The sequence below is a fragment of the Kryptolebias marmoratus genome, linkage group LG1 (genome assembly GCF_001649575.2).
Source record: "Kryptolebias marmoratus isolate JLee-2015 linkage group LG1, ASM164957v2, whole genome shotgun sequence".
In the NCBI taxonomy this organism is placed as follows: domain Eukaryota; kingdom Metazoa; phylum Chordata; class Actinopteri; order Cyprinodontiformes; family Rivulidae; genus Kryptolebias; species Kryptolebias marmoratus.
Window position 1 is genome coordinate 11,633,115 of NC_051430.1, and position 14,950 is coordinate 11,648,064.

Below are 14,950 nucleotides of genomic sequence, written 5' to 3' on the forward strand. Positions count from 1 at the left end.
CGCGTGCGTTAATGTTTTTTGCCCGTGTCTGTTAGCACAATATTTCAGAAACCACTGGACGAATTTTAATGAAACTTGCAGAAAGTCATCAATGGATGCACATCTACGACTGATTACCTTTTGGAGTCAACACGATTCAAGATGGCTGCCGCAGCCAATTTAAAAACGCAAAAAGGCTATAACTCAGTCAGTTTTACAGATATTGACCTAAGATTTGGTGTGGTAGTAGCTGAGGCTGGTCCCCAACAAGTATTTTTTTCAGCTCTAACAGATTAAGCAGGATCTTTATTTAAAATTGTACTATTAACTATTTAGAGTCAACTCTGTATGTTAGCAAAAAATCTCATAAACCACTGAATTGATTTTAATAAAACTTCCAGGAAATAATCATTGGATGCACATCTACAACTGATTACCTTTTGGTGTCAATCGAATCCAAGATGGCCGCCACAGCCAACTGCCTTTCAAACGCACCAAAACCGCCAGAAACTCGTTCAGTTTTGCAAATACGGTGCTCAATTTGTTTTTGACGTGGCGAGAGTCGTTCACAACCAATGACTTATATCCATATAAGTCATTGTTCACAACGCTTAAGCTTCGAGCGCTAACCGACGTTGCGAGATCTCGCGGTATTACGCGAGATTGCGCGACACGTTCAAGGTTCGACCAAGACATCAACATTTCCAACATGATCCCGGTCCGAAGTTCCAGCATGAGGAGTGGCCGGCGATAGTGCACTCCTCCAAGGAATGCTAGGCCTTTATTTGTTATTATTATTGGAGTTTTAGCTGCAGGTTGGAAACACACACAGGTATGCTGCAAAACAGAAGCAAACCACACAGTAAGCACTGACCACTTTTAGATTTTTATTAAGTTTTATTTAGTTTGGGACAACCTTGGGGGGGGGTATTTTTGCTTCTTAAAGCAGAGGGCAGGAGACGCGCCTCCCGTAGCGAGCGTGAAGGTGAACAGCGCCACCTCGCGTCCAGGTGAACAACATCATGCTACCCAATCTCACCTGCTCATTATTTATTTATCAAAGCCTCTCGTGTATCCGTGGAGATGGCGAGCTTCAAGGATGCCATGTTGTTTATTTTTTTTTAATTCACGGATGTACTTAAAGGCATCATCCATTTTACTTTGAAAAGTTGTTTTTTTTTTGATGTTGTTTATACTCCTATCAGTTGCAGTTTATGGAAGCGTCACATTTATTTGAGCCATCCATTTTGAGGTTTGATTTAAAAAAAACAAAGTGTGTGCGTGTGTGTGTAGAAGAAAGAGGTGGGAGAGGAGGAGGAGTGTCCTGGTTGGGGAGGATTCAAGTCGCCGTGGGGGAAATATCCATCCAGGAAGAGACGCAGCTGAGCGTTTTTGGAGAGCTGAGTTTTTGGACTCAGACTTGGGTGAGTGTGTGGGGGGAGGTTTCTGTGTTTCAGAGGATCAGCTGGTTTCTTTTTCCTCTCCAAACCAACCTGCCCGGCTGTCAGGCCGCACACGGACGGCTTCAGGATGGTTCCTTGAACTCAGCTGCGCAGGAGACGCACGGATCGGATCGGACTGGACCGGACCGGGAAGGATGAAGGATCGGCTGGCTGAGCTGACTGCTGTAAGTGTCAAAAAAAATAAAAATAAAATAAACAGTGGCGGAGACAGAGGAAGGGACAGGTGGGCCTGAGGAAGAGGGGTGGGCTGAAAAAGGCGCTGAAGACGAGGACATGTTTGTTATTTTGTTGTTTCTGGAATAAACTTCAGCTGCTTTCTTACCGGTTTACTTACACAGGAAAATGGATTTAGAAAAGAATAATTAAAATAGGTCCTGCCAAGGTAAAGTTCTAAAGGCAAACTCAAGTACTTTTGTCTTGAAACATTGGTGTTATTATTACTTGCTGTCGTGAAAAGTGGTCAATGATGTAACTCTGTATGTGCGGGTGTATTCAAGTGTTTGTCTGTTTGTTTTTTAGCAAAGTTTCTCATGAACCACAGGGCAGATTTTAAGGAAGCTTTCAGAAAATCATCATTAGACTCAATTCAATTTTCCAATCTGTCCACCACAGCTAATTAACCCCAAAATGGCTCCAGCTCAGTCGGTTGAACACATATCAAGCTAAAATTTGGTGTGGTAGTAGCTGAGAGTCATCACCAACAGACACTCTGAGCACAGATTGTACGACTATTTAGTTTGAAGCCTTGGCATGCAAAACACTGGGCGATCTGCAATCTTCCCAGGCCTTTATTTTATTTTATTTTGTTTGATTTTATGACTGAAATGCATGTTTGTTTGTTTTTTTTCATCCACATGCTACATAAAACGTTAGATGAACCTCAGCACTCAGTGAACAGGCCTGGGTTCAGTCAGGCCCACCTATCAACACAGCCCTGGTTTAAAAAAGACATTTTAAAACCATCTTTCCCACTAAATAAAGTTATAAATCCTACTTTTTATTTACAAAAACCATACAGTCTGTGCTGCATTGTGAGCTTGTATTTTTAAAATGTTAAGATCTTGAAAGGAAAAAAAAACTTTCTTATTTAGAAATATATGGGGAAAAAAAGTACTTTTTTGTGTGTTTTTTTCAAATACAAGACCACACCCTTCATACATTTCAACTTCTTAGGCTTCTGTTGGAAACAAGTATTTATTTTTGACATTATTATTATTAGTATTAGTAGTAAAATAAACTGGTTACTTTTACAGATCCTTTATTCTAATAGCTAGCTGTACAAAACTCATTTTTGCATCACTTACCTCAACTTTTGTTTTTGTTATTTAAAAAATGTGACTCTTTTGTTGGATTTAGAGGCTGATCTATGAACGAGGCTGACGAGCTCTGAGCTCTACAGTAAAACGGATCGCTGCATGTGAAAAAGTCATATTTAGCTCCTTCTGGTGCTGAAGTGAGACGTGTGAACAAGGAAAGTGTAGGAGCTCGCACACACCCAGCCAGTTATTAGTGCCATTCTGCTTCAGGTTTTGTGCACGTATTGAGAAAAAGTTTAGTCACTTTCAATATAAACAAGGAGGCTGAAGGTCCTCATCCAGAGCGGCAGGTCGCAGACCTCTGACACCCGTTTGTTCCACCCTCACAGAGGAACACGCACGCAGACGAGGATGTGGTGGTCGCCGTGGACAGCAGGGACGGCTTCATGGAGAGCTACTTCAGGAGGGTGGGTATGTGGCCGGGAGCTCATGGGTAACTCCGGCCGCCGGCGGCGCTTCACCCTGTGTGTCGCTTGGTTTCAGGTGGAGGAGGTCAGAGGGTTGATCGAAAAGATCTCCTACCAAGTGGAAGAGGTGAGGAAGCTGCACAGCGTGATCCTGTCCGCGCCCAACCCAGACGACAGTAAGTTTGGACTTCCAGGAAAAAGTCAAATCCTTTGTTGGCACAGTGATCGTGCAGAATTAGACTTTCTGGGCTGTCCTTTGTTGCCTTAGTAGGAAATGAAAGGTTTGCTCACAGGAAATCTGCAAAGGAAACAACCCTTTTTTTTCCTGTAGTTCTGAGGGCGTCTGGTCCTGTTATACGCCGCTCAGAGGGTTTTGTTATTTTCTGATACCTTCAAACGATAATCCAGCACTTTTCAAATGAGTCGAAACAGCAAAATGAGAACAGACATCATTTCCTGGCTTCATTCTATGTGTGAGCTGAGCTTTCCTGGACAAACAGACGGCGGTTCACCTCATCTGTGTCTGTTTATCGGTCACCAAGGAAAGAAACAAAGACCTGTAGCTTTTTGACCGCTGCGGTGTTTCCTCATGTTGCTATAGGAGCCAAAGTGAAATCACAGTAACTCTAATATTTACAGAGTCGTGGAGATTTGTTAAGATCTGGTAAATAAACACAAGCTGGTCCTTTTCTTTTTTGCGTGCAAAGGTACAAAGAATCAGCTGAGCGTGCTCACCGGCGATATCAAGGGGAATGCCAATGTGGTGCGAGCTAAACTAAAATGTGAGTTTAACACTTTCCCTGACGGCACATTACAGACATTTATGTTGTTGTATCACGAGGTAATCATAACCCCTTTCTTGTGAAGCCATGGAGCAAAGTATGCCAAAAGATGATGTGGCAAATAGAGCTTCTGTCGACTTCAGGATCCAGAAAACACAGGTGAGGCAAGTTCTTTACCTGTTTATTACTCAGCTAGTCCACACAAGACCTTCAACACCCATCTGTTTTTGGAAAATATACACTATGTTTTGGCTTAGATTTCTCGTTTGTTTTAAAAAATATATTTGGAATAAACCTAGCATTCCTCAAAGTGGTCCAAGAGATCTGACAGTGCTCAGATTTTCTGTAGGGGATGACTCTCAGCTACCAACATGCCAAATCTTAGCTCAATATCTGTAAAGTTGACTGAGTTATAGCCATTTATGTGTTGGCTAAGATCCATTTGTTACGGTGGCCATCTTGAATCAGGTTGGCTTCAAAAGTTAATTATTTGTAGGTATATATCCAATAATCAGTTTCTGAGAGTTTCAATAAAATTTGTCCAGTGGTTCCTGAGATACATACTAACATACATGCTAACATACAAGAAGTGTTGACTTCAACAGTTAATGCCAAAATTTTGAACAAAGCTCATGCTATTTGTTAGTTCTTGGGAGCTTGAGTTGGGGATTCCTCTCAGCTGCTAACACACCAAACTTTGGCTCTTTATCTGCAAAGTTAACTGAGTTATAGCCATCTATGTGTTTTCTAAAGTCAGGTGGCTGTGGCGCCCATCTTGATTTCAAATGTTAATTAGGTGTAAATGCACATCCAGTGATTACTTTCTAAGACTTTCATTTAAATCCATCCACTGGTTCATGAGATATTTTGCTAACGGAAAGATGAGCAAACACACACACAAAAACACAGTCAGTTATATTCTCATTTAATCTGAAGACTTTGCTTTCATAAGAACAATAAGAAATAAACAAAAATAAATAAATGTGCCTTTAAATAAAAATATATAAGCATCTTAAGTGCTGTGAAGGCAGTTTTTTGGACGCCATTTTTTCCCCCCACTTGTCCCCAGCACACGGTGCTATCCAGGAAGTTTGTGGAGGTCATGACCCAGTACAACGCCACCCAAGTGTCATTTCGAGAGCGGAGCAAAGGAAGGATCCAGAGACAGCTGGAGATAAGTGAGTGACAAAGACCAGATCCCCTGGGTCTGCAATGAAAACCAAAGCATTCAGCCCTGTTTGATATGTTTCCTTTAAAATTCCAAACTTCTATTCTCATCAATGAAGTTACAAGGAAGTAACGCACATTTTTCTTCTTCCATCATCCACCTGGTTGTGCGTTTCTTAGTTTGGGAGCCCAAGACACCCGAATCTCGACATGAAATATTGATCTAGGAGGCACGACGCTGATGTTGTTTCTTACAGACGGTCACAACTGATCACAGCTCAGCTTTTTAACAGAACCCGAGCGGAGGTCGGGGGGCAAAACTGAGACAAGTAATAAAAATGTGTTCAGCAGTCGGAAACGTGATACTTCCCATTATTCCTCTGTGGTTGGCTTTGTTAAAAATAACAGTGACACATTCAGGTTCATAGTATTCTCCATGTATGGGTAACCTGAGACGGTAGTGAAAGGCAAGAAAAATAGGACTGTTTTCCTCCAGTCCCCATGGAATTAAATCGAGGCTCCGTGACTGATCCTGATACTGGAGACGCGTCTCGGTGTCGGCGTTGCCCGGGAAATGGTGCCGAGGCCTGTGAAACAGAAGTTCGCTCCTTTTGTCAGAAAACACACACACCTTTATCTGTGCTGTCCCGGACGTACAGAATTTAGTGAAATCGTTCAGCAGGAAAGAGATCCTATCCTTGGATCTGTCTGCTCTCAGAGGTGTGCGTGTTTTGCTCTGTTTGGTCCCTCTGAGGAATCGCCGTTGCGAAAGGTGTGTGACACAACAAGCACCCGCGCAGAGGTCTGCCTCCCCAGGGAGAGGGTTGCACAACAGGACAGGAGGCGAAGCTTTCTCTTCATGGAGTTTCGGGTTGTGTTTTAATGGGTGTGTGTGTGAAAAAGAAGTCAAGTTGATTTGTCTCTTAAACGTTTTTACACTTGGTGACAAATACAAAATTTACAGTCTTGGTCAGAATTATTAGTGACCCTGAAATTAAGCAAAACATTTAGTATATTTTTAGACGTGTACATAATTCATGGGGTTAGAGTATTTTAATAAAATGGTCAGAAAAAGAACAATTGACTACATCCAATTTTGCCTGAACCTAATGAGTAACAGTCGGTGTGTGCATGTAGACAACAGTAACAAGACATTTAAAGACAGACATAGGTCATCAGTTTGAGGCACATGTCTGTGTAATAACCTTGAAATAAGTCTCAATGTAGTTTGTGGTACTGTCACCTGTTCTTCCACGAGCCTATGGTAGCCACGGTCTCAACCTTCATCTTCCGGGTCTTCTTCTTTCTAACGCTCTCTGTTGTTCTACGCTGGCATATCTCAGTCTGACAGTTTGCTCTCTGTTCTCCTCATCAAGTCCAAACCAAACCCACTCCACGACAACTTGCACTGGTTTCCTCCAAGTCCATGTATGTGGACTGGATGACAAGCAGAAAACGTTGCTCTGGTTTCGGTACATGTCACGTGACCGGACACAGTATGCAGCAGGTGCTCCTAAAACTCATTGTAGATGTTTTTGATACTCTTAAAAGAACACATTTACGTATGTACGGAGCAGCAGCCACATGACATCGTGAATAATGTTGTATACACCTAGTATGCCAACACAAAAGAATACATCAGCTTTAGCAAGATGAATAAAAGCAGCACAAGTACACCACAACACCATGGAAGTGCAAACTAGAAATGGGATTTAAGGCCCTTGGAGGGGCTCCAGATCTGGCAGATCTGTTACTTTTAAAGAGTCGGTCAAAAGACTGGCTCTTTTGAATGGTTTGTCACATGGTACTGCCAGTGACGTAGTACATCATACGTCATTATGACACTGCACACAGCTGTACGATCATAACATGTGACTTGTGTAGCTCCATGTTCACCAATTATAACAACTACTGTGCTATTTTCGTTCGTGTTAAAAAGTCGTTCAGTGCTAGAGATGATGCTACACAGTCTAAAGGTGTCAGATGTTGTAATGTTATCTTCTTACAGCCACGCATCTCAGTTTGCCATAGAAACCGGTAAGGGACATATGCAAAAAGGGAGATGGCGTACTGATAAAAGCTGAGCTCTCCCAATTTAAAAAAGGATGTCTGGATACTTAAAAGAACTTGATCACACAGTTATGGACAAATTAACTAACAGCAAGCTTCAATGTTATCATTGTTTCCAAAGGTTCTACAACCAGGTTACATGCCAGTAGTGTTGTGTTAATATTATTCAAAAAATACTCTTTTGTGTTTTGTTTTTTTTTTGCCAGTGAAACATGAAATTATTCTAAAATGACTTAAAATAATTATTTGTGAAAATCTATGTTACCCAGTGTATAAGTATGACATGTGCCATTTTGTTGGGGCCCGTGTGATGTGCTGAATCAAATATAAATGGCAGCTAATTTTTTCTTTGGGTTTTTCTTGTCGCAGCTGGAAGAGTGACCACCAACGAAGAACTGGAGGACATGTTGGAAAGTGGAAATCCCTCGATCTTCACATCTGATGTACGTTTTCTCATGCCTTTCTGAACAGGTCTTGTTCACAGAGAAGTCCGTTACCTGGAGTTGGGATGTGTCGGCTCCCTTTTGTTTGTTTGTTTTTTTTAACACCTGAAAAATTGGTGTTTCGGACTGAACTTACGTTGTCCATGTTTCTGTCTCAGATCATTTCTGACTCCCAGATCACACGCCAGGCCGTAAACGAGATAGAGTCGCGCCACCAGGACATCATGCATTTAGAGTCCAGCATCAGGGAGCTCCATGCAATGTTCATGGACATGGCGATGCTGGTAGAAACTCAGGTAGTAACTGCAAATAATTTGAAACTTTCATTTGTGATGAGTGTCAAATACCGTTAACAATCTTAACTCAACCCTCACGAGTGTAAGGTGTCACTAAAGAGCCAGGTGCACAAATTGTAATAAATGAACTGAAGTTCAGTTTGTTTTTTACAGGGTGATATGGTGAACAACATTGAGAATAATGTCTCTAATGCAGCTGAGTACATCGGTCGCGCAAAAGAAGAGACAAAAAAGGCTTTGAGATACCAGAAGAAATCACGCAGGGTAGGTGGTAGCATTCAAATAGGTTGTGCTAATACATCCTAACATATAGTGTGCAAATTACACAAGCTACTAGAAGCACTCAGAGAACTCAAACCTCCGCCAAGGCTGCAGCGTAATTAAAAAATAACGCGATCTGGATCATAATCTGGATCAGCACTAAAATGTCATCCATTGTTTTTTGTGACATCCCCAACATTTCCTGAATATTTCATCCAAAACTGTTCGTTAGTTTTTACCTGATTTTTGCTAACAGACAGACAAACAAACCTATGGACACAAGCAGAAACAGAACCTCCTTGGTGGAGGAAACAACTGAGATGTTGACCTTTGACCCCATGACCTTCAAATCAATCATGATGACCCTTGACCTAAGAGGTGTCCAACTGCGCAGTTTAATTTCCCTCCGTTCCATGGTTGCATAGTTGGAGCACAAGGTCGTCTGTGATCTTGACCTCTGACCCTGTCACCTTGAAATCAACAGTGATCACCCTTGACCCATGAGGTGTCCAGCTGTGAAGTTTAACATTCCTGTTATACAGTTACAGAGTTAGAGCACGGGCTGATCTGAGACCTTGACCTTTGACTGGATCGCCACCAAAGTTTACTCACTTCTGTAAATTTCATGAAAATCCATTCAGAACTTTCTGAGTAATCTTGTACACAAACAGACAGACAAACAGTACCGAACACATAATCTCCTTGGCGGAGGTAATGATCATACTGTTCGATAACCCTCAAATCACTTTCTTCATAGCATTTCCTACCTTTTAAAGTTCACATAACAACCTCTTTCCTTGCAGAAATACATCATCCTTGCCTTTGCTCTGTTGATCCTGCTTGCTGTCATTGCACTAATCGTTGGCCTGTCTGTGGGACTAACCAAACCTCCTGTATGAGGCTTACTACGACTGCTGCGTCAGGTAACAACGTCCATTTCTTGAACACAACATTCATCCATGCCCTCATTTTCCTCCGAATCTGTTCTTTCATCTGTGAAACCTGTAAGCAGCTCATCCTTTGGTACATTTCTGACCTTGTTTCTTCTTTCTTTCTTTTTTCTTTTTTCACACAGAAACTCCTCTACCTCGTCCTGTGTGGAAGTCTCCTACTTTTACTCATCGTTTTACTCGGAGTCTTTGGGTAATGGACTTTTTTATTCACAAACCGGCGATGAACTTTGGCCGGCCTCACAATAAGGCTACCATTCTCCATTCACCGCCGGTACAAAGAAGATCCCTTTAGCGCAGAGGAGCAAAGAGTATCAACCCTTTTTTTTTCTTTTTTTTTTTTGTCAAAGCTGTTCAGGAGCATATCTAGAAATGCACCCAGAATCTTAAGATCTCACTAACATTACATCAGATCCATACACTGTTTTATCTCTATGGCTGTCTTTTAGCGAAATGCCTTGAAAGAAATAGTGTAAGACTTTGGGAAATGATGATTTATAACATGGACTTGCTCTGCCTTTTTTTCATATGTAGTGCAGAGACATAAAACCACAGAAAAGAAAGCAATCTTAGTCACAAAACCAAAGGTTTGACAAATGTAACTGTCTCTATGAACTGCTTATTTAATTTGCTTCCATTGCTTTTTGTATATTAACTAATCTAAGTAAATGTATAAAACTAATTATGTTCAGAAGTTCTTTAGAAATAGAAAGATATGTAAAAGATCAATACAATTCATTTTCCTTAGCTAATCGTGTCTCGTCTCAATCAGAAGACGTTTGTTACTGCAGACTGAACCAATAAGTGGCTCAGTTTCCTTACGTTCTGCTAAAAGAAATGAACCTAATGAACTGGATTTATCGCAGTCTTTGTGTGTCATGACTGAAATATTTGTTCTGAAAGGAGTGGCGCAGCAACAGACCACTTTTAAAGACCGTTTCAGGAGCACACATTCCAAACTTTGTAATGTTTTGCATTTTCTACTAGAGCGAAATAACTGAAGTGACTTAAATAAAATATAAAATCCTTAAATGTCTGCAAAAGATTCTTTCTTGTTGTTTTTTTTTCGCCATGCTGAAAATGACTCCAGATCACTGAAGTGACAAACCTCTGAATCTCTGGGGGTATTTTCGTGTTTCTTTTATTTATTTATTTTTTCATTTTGGATGTTCAGTTTGTGTAGAAGGAAACAAGAGAAAAGCAGAGGGTTTTGTTTACTTTGGGCCTAATAAGCACTCTGCACAAAGAGCTGGATTTTCATGTAATTAACCAAACAAGATTAGTTGGGAAAGTGGAAGTGGCTCTCTAGAGGGTGAGTTATTTTCCTCCCTTTTTAAAAGACAAAAAAAAAGCAGATGAGAGGAAACTTTAGAGGTGTACTTAGAGAGACTGGAGTGCCAGAAAATGTCCTTCACATCTGTTTCCAGGTTTCTCTGAAAGACAGCCTAGCATCAAATCAGGGCATTTTATCAATAGTTATTTAACTTGCACACATTATGGAGATAGCGAAGTTAGATAAATATATATTTTTGTCAAACTGATATCAGTTTTCATCACTGGTCAGCTGTGGACATGAAGACATGTGCCTGAACCAGACCAGACTACCAGAGCTGTCTGTGAGTTGGTGAGCCCTACCAAACCATTTCACCAGATCAGCGTATTAGGCATAACATTATGACCACTGACAGGTAAAGTGGGTACACGTCATTCTGTTACGAGGGATTCTGCACCCTGGTTTTTACAAGGACTGACCACTCAGCAAGAGCAACGTCACAAACTGCTTTGGAAGAGCTCAAAATTGATGACAACCTGGTTTTCAAACTCTTCAGGGACTAGTCTGAAGGCACTGGTTGAAGTTAATTTACCGAGAATCCAACCACTAAGGTCCAAAAGATGGTCATAATGGTAAATCTCATAGATGCATACAATCTAAAGCTGTCATTAGATCTTTTATTTGTCTCTGATGTGACAATATTTGTATTTATAATAAATGACATTGATGACGGATGTCCTCTTCTGTTAGAATTCACATGCATGGTTGTACTGCTAAAACATATATATATATATATATATATATATATATATATATATATATATATACTGTATATACATTTTCACATTTATATTTCTTTCATGTAGCTGTTTTTTCTAGTGAATGTTAATGACTTAATAATGGTCTTTGCTTTCGAATGGGCTCACTCTTTAATCTTTTCACATATTTTAAAATGTCAGTTGTATAGATTTTTCTTCCTTTTTTTACTACATAATCATGTCCTGAATTAAAGCAGACACAGTAATAGTGCAAAACATTTAAAAATGGAAAATTTTTTTTTTAATTTATTTAGACATCTTTATTTATGGTTTTCTCGTGTTTTTTTTTCAGCAAAATTGTAGGCAAAAGAATAATGGGAATAATTTACATGATGATCTAATGAACACTTAAATGACATAGTTTGCCTGGTAAACTGCAAATAAAGAGCAATATCTGCTATTATTAAAACATAATTTGGATGACATTAGAGTTAGCATTTGAAGAGTTAGCTTAAAGCTAGGTTTTGTCTTTTAGTTTTATGACTGAACTTGTTTTTGGTTTTATCCTGTTTTTTATGACCTAGTTTTGCCAGCCTCACTATCCGCTTTATTTTTCAGGGGTTGTTTTTGTTTAGTCCTTCTCTGCACACCTGGACATCGTTACCAATCAGCACACCTGCTTTTTCTTTTTTCGGTGTATTTGCCTCTCGGTTTCTCTGACTTGTTACCAGGTTGTTGTCATCCTCTTGCGTGTCCTGTGCATGTGAGTAGCTGCTGTTCTTTTTCTGTTCGTGTAGTTTAGTTTGGTTTAATAAATGTTTTTGTTTGTAATATTTTGTCATACCATGGATCTGACACTATGAATGAATGAGATACAGCATCCAAGTGGTGCAATTGAACAGAAAATGCCTTCTTTATTAACATATTCACAAAATAAATATCACATTGTAGTTAAATTAAGTTATTTAAACCAACTGGAAATTTACCTAAGCTGTGAAAAACTAAAATTGTATGTTACACGTTAATATTCCTGATATTGTAATAAACTGAATTACATTGCAGAGCGCTTGGCTTAACTGAAATATGAGCTGACAGCAGATAAAAATCACCCTATAGCTAACAGTGTGTTTTGCAAAGGCTTTGTATTTGTCATAGATGACACAGTGGAAACTGTTTTAGATGACTGGACCACTGTAGGGTGTCATGAGTCTGTGGTCACATTACAACCCCCCCAGCTACTGAAAATTACACTGACAGGATCAATAGAAGCTTCAGTTTAAAGGTCTGGTCCAATAAAAAAGGCCCTGTTTTATCTGTAAACAGCAGAATTTTAAGTAGAAATAAAACATATGGATGTAGCAAAGCATGAATCTTTTTTTGTGACATCTCTAGTTACACCATTCAAAGCTGTTAATTTTGCTGTTAGCGTGCAACATATAATATATGCACATTAATCTTCATGTTAAAATGAAATGGTTTTTTTTTAGAATAAATAACATGCGAGACAGTTTTCGAGAATCTTTATGGTTTATTTCCTGCTGCAGCCGTTTGTGTCTCCATGTACTGACAGTAATCCAGCATCCTTTATTATGTAACTCTGCTGAATACAGATATTTATAATCTGAGCATGCTGGACTTATGACATCATCCAGCTCTGCTAACCATGACGAGCGCTGGGGGAAACATGCATACTCTTCTGCTATGGTGTGTTTGCAACTCGTATCCAACAGGAAGTATCACTGACATGTATGACGTGGCTGATCCGTGGCTTTTCTGTTTTTCATGTGCCAGGCAACAATGGGCTGTCAGAAGACTTGCACGGTGGAGAAACTCCTGAGACCTCCCAAGGAAGTGGCGTTAAACCCAAAACAAAGGTTAGCCACGACAAAGAAGAGGAATCGGATGAGAGGCACAGGGAAGGTGAGCACAGTGGGCTGTTTGTTAAGCTTTCAGGGAATTGATTTGACTGTGTGTGGGTACAGGCAGGATTAGCACCAGTTGATGCCTGGAGTCATAATCTGACCTCAGCCTGTAACTCTTAGCCAAGGCCCTTTACTCTCCTTATCTAATGCAGCTCTATGAGGCATTCACTGCTAGTTTTAGCCTTATTTTTTGTGTTGCAGTAGCTTACTCCATGTGTCGTTTTGCAATGTGCATTTTATAAAATAAAACAAAATATCACTTAACCTGTCTTATCACAGGTTTGCAGCAAACATTCCACTCATGAGTAATAATAGACAACCACAGCTAAATATGTCTTTAAATTCTCAGAAAATTTACTGATTATTTGTTTGTTTTACCCAGCTTTTAGCTATGATATCAACAGATTTATGGTGGGATAAAATATTGCCTATTACTGAAATTTATAGAAACTTAGTTCAGCCATTTTGAAGCAGAGTTTTATGGAAAAGTTACAAACTATCATTATCTTACTTGCTTTAGATAGCCTCAATTTGATAAGAGTTTAATTCTGACAGGACTGACGAGCTAACAGCTAGTCTAAAAGCAGCCAAAATCAAAATAGACTGCTGCCATCAGAAAACAGCTCCAGTTTAAAACGAAATCATAGCTGTTAAAGCAAAGTTATTTTATAAACCTTTACATTATCATCAGTTTAACAATGTGCAGCAGTTAACTTGCAAGCTCAAATAACTGCAGCAGAAGCACGTCCTGCAGGAAGCTCATAATATTTCTGCCAGACTAACCATGTAATGCCAAATGTTTTAGTAATTTAAAGGTTTATAAAATAGCATTCATATAAACTTCTTAAAAGTGTTAAAGATTGAAATTGTTTTGAAAAGAGCAGCATTGGCTTTGGAAGTGAGTCTGCTCAGACTAGCTATTCTTAGCCTGTAAAAACAGTCAGAGTGGCCCCACTTCAAAAATCAGTTTTGTATTGCATGGTTGTTCAGGCAGAAATATTATGATACTCCTGTAGAAGAGTCTCAGGCTGCACCCAAAGTGCTGTGGCTAGCTAATGCTGCAATTTGAGTTTGCAAATAACCGAAGAATTTCATCTAAATAACCATGTAATGAAACATCAACAGTGGTGTTAGAAACAAAGTTTGCCTTAATTATATAATTTTCTTTTAGAATGGAGTTTTAAGACAGGAGCAAGGTTGTTTACAGAGCTACAGGTAAGATATTAATCCTCAGAACTTCACTTCAAAATGGCTGAAATATCCCCTTTAAGAGAAAACACACCAAGGTGAGCTATTAAGCTAAATATCCTTTCAAGTGAAAATGCACTGACTTTTTCCTAAATAAGGCTTGTGCCATTAGATACTCGAACTACTGTCTTCTGAACAGTAGACTCGGATATAAAAGCCCACCTGAGACAACAAAAATAACATGAAATTGCTGCTTCAGTATCAGCAGAGCAGCAATTACACTGTATGCACAATAATTAGCAAAACTGTTTCAGTCAATATTGATTTTATTGTCGAAAAAATCCAATACCCTTGGTCAATCCAAACTGTTATCAAACCACACACTTTGAGGTTCAGCAAAACATAACCCAGCGTTATTATTGACTGGGGAAAATATGTGTGTAAAATTATAAAATATCTATTAGAGCAGAAAATTATTTCAAAAATTAGAATTCTGCTTTTGCTGGAAACACAACCTTCACCTCCAGTTACATATTTTATATAAGTTTGAGTTTGAAAATGAGAATTAAAAACAATGAGGTCAGTTCTTATGTGACTCTTAGCTGTATAAATGACACAAATCTTAAAGAAACATGTTAAAATAACGTACAGTATGTAAATGACATGAGAGGCTTT

At 39.5% G+C, this 14,950-nt stretch overlaps 2 protein-coding genes across 22 annotated transcripts in view; both read left to right on the forward strand.

Annotated features, from left to right (window-relative positions):
* Window positions 1–1,128: 1,128 nt before the first annotated feature.
* stx2b (syntaxin 2b) lies at window positions 1,129–10,166 on the forward strand. 3 transcript variants are annotated; one of them, XM_037978906.1, is made up of 11 exons: window positions 1,199–1,606; window positions 3,088–3,169; window positions 3,242–3,341; window positions 3,873–3,947; window positions 4,033–4,106; window positions 5,017–5,125; window positions 7,554–7,627; window positions 7,786–7,923; window positions 8,077–8,187; window positions 8,988–9,107; window positions 9,260–10,166. In XM_037978906.1, the coding sequence occupies exons 2-10, from the start codon at window positions 3,110–3,112 to the stop codon at window positions 9,081–9,083; spliced, it is 837 nt and encodes a 278-aa protein (XP_037834834.1). In that variant the 5' UTR covers window positions 1,199–1,606; window positions 3,088–3,109; the 3' UTR covers window positions 9,084–9,107; window positions 9,260–10,166. The 3 variants fall into 3 exon arrangements, with proteins under 3 accessions (XP_017290797.3, XP_037834834.1, XP_024866144.1); XM_025010376.2 differs by having other exon boundaries at window positions 1,207–1,606; window positions 3,088–3,165; XM_017435308.3 differs by lacking the exon at window positions 8,988–9,107 and having other exon boundaries at window positions 1,129–1,606; window positions 3,088–3,165.
* A 2,790-nt stretch (window positions 10,167–12,956) lies between these two features.
* rimbp2 (RIMS binding protein 2) overlaps window positions 12,957–14,950 on the forward strand; it is an 87,393-nt gene continuing 85,399 nt past the window's right edge. For 15 of the 19 annotated variants that reach the window (XM_025010359.2, XM_025010360.2, XM_025010362.2 and 12 more), the window contains exon 1: window positions 12,962–13,085. In XM_025010359.2, coding sequence (XP_024866127.2) covers window positions 12,963–13,085 — 123 coding nt within the window. In that variant the 5' untranslated portion in view covers window position 12,962. Of the gene's footprint in view, window positions 13,086–14,950 lie in introns of all 19 variants that reach the window. The other 4 variants (XR_001809074.3, XM_017435321.3, XM_025010371.2 and 1 more) reach the window with 1 other exon arrangement.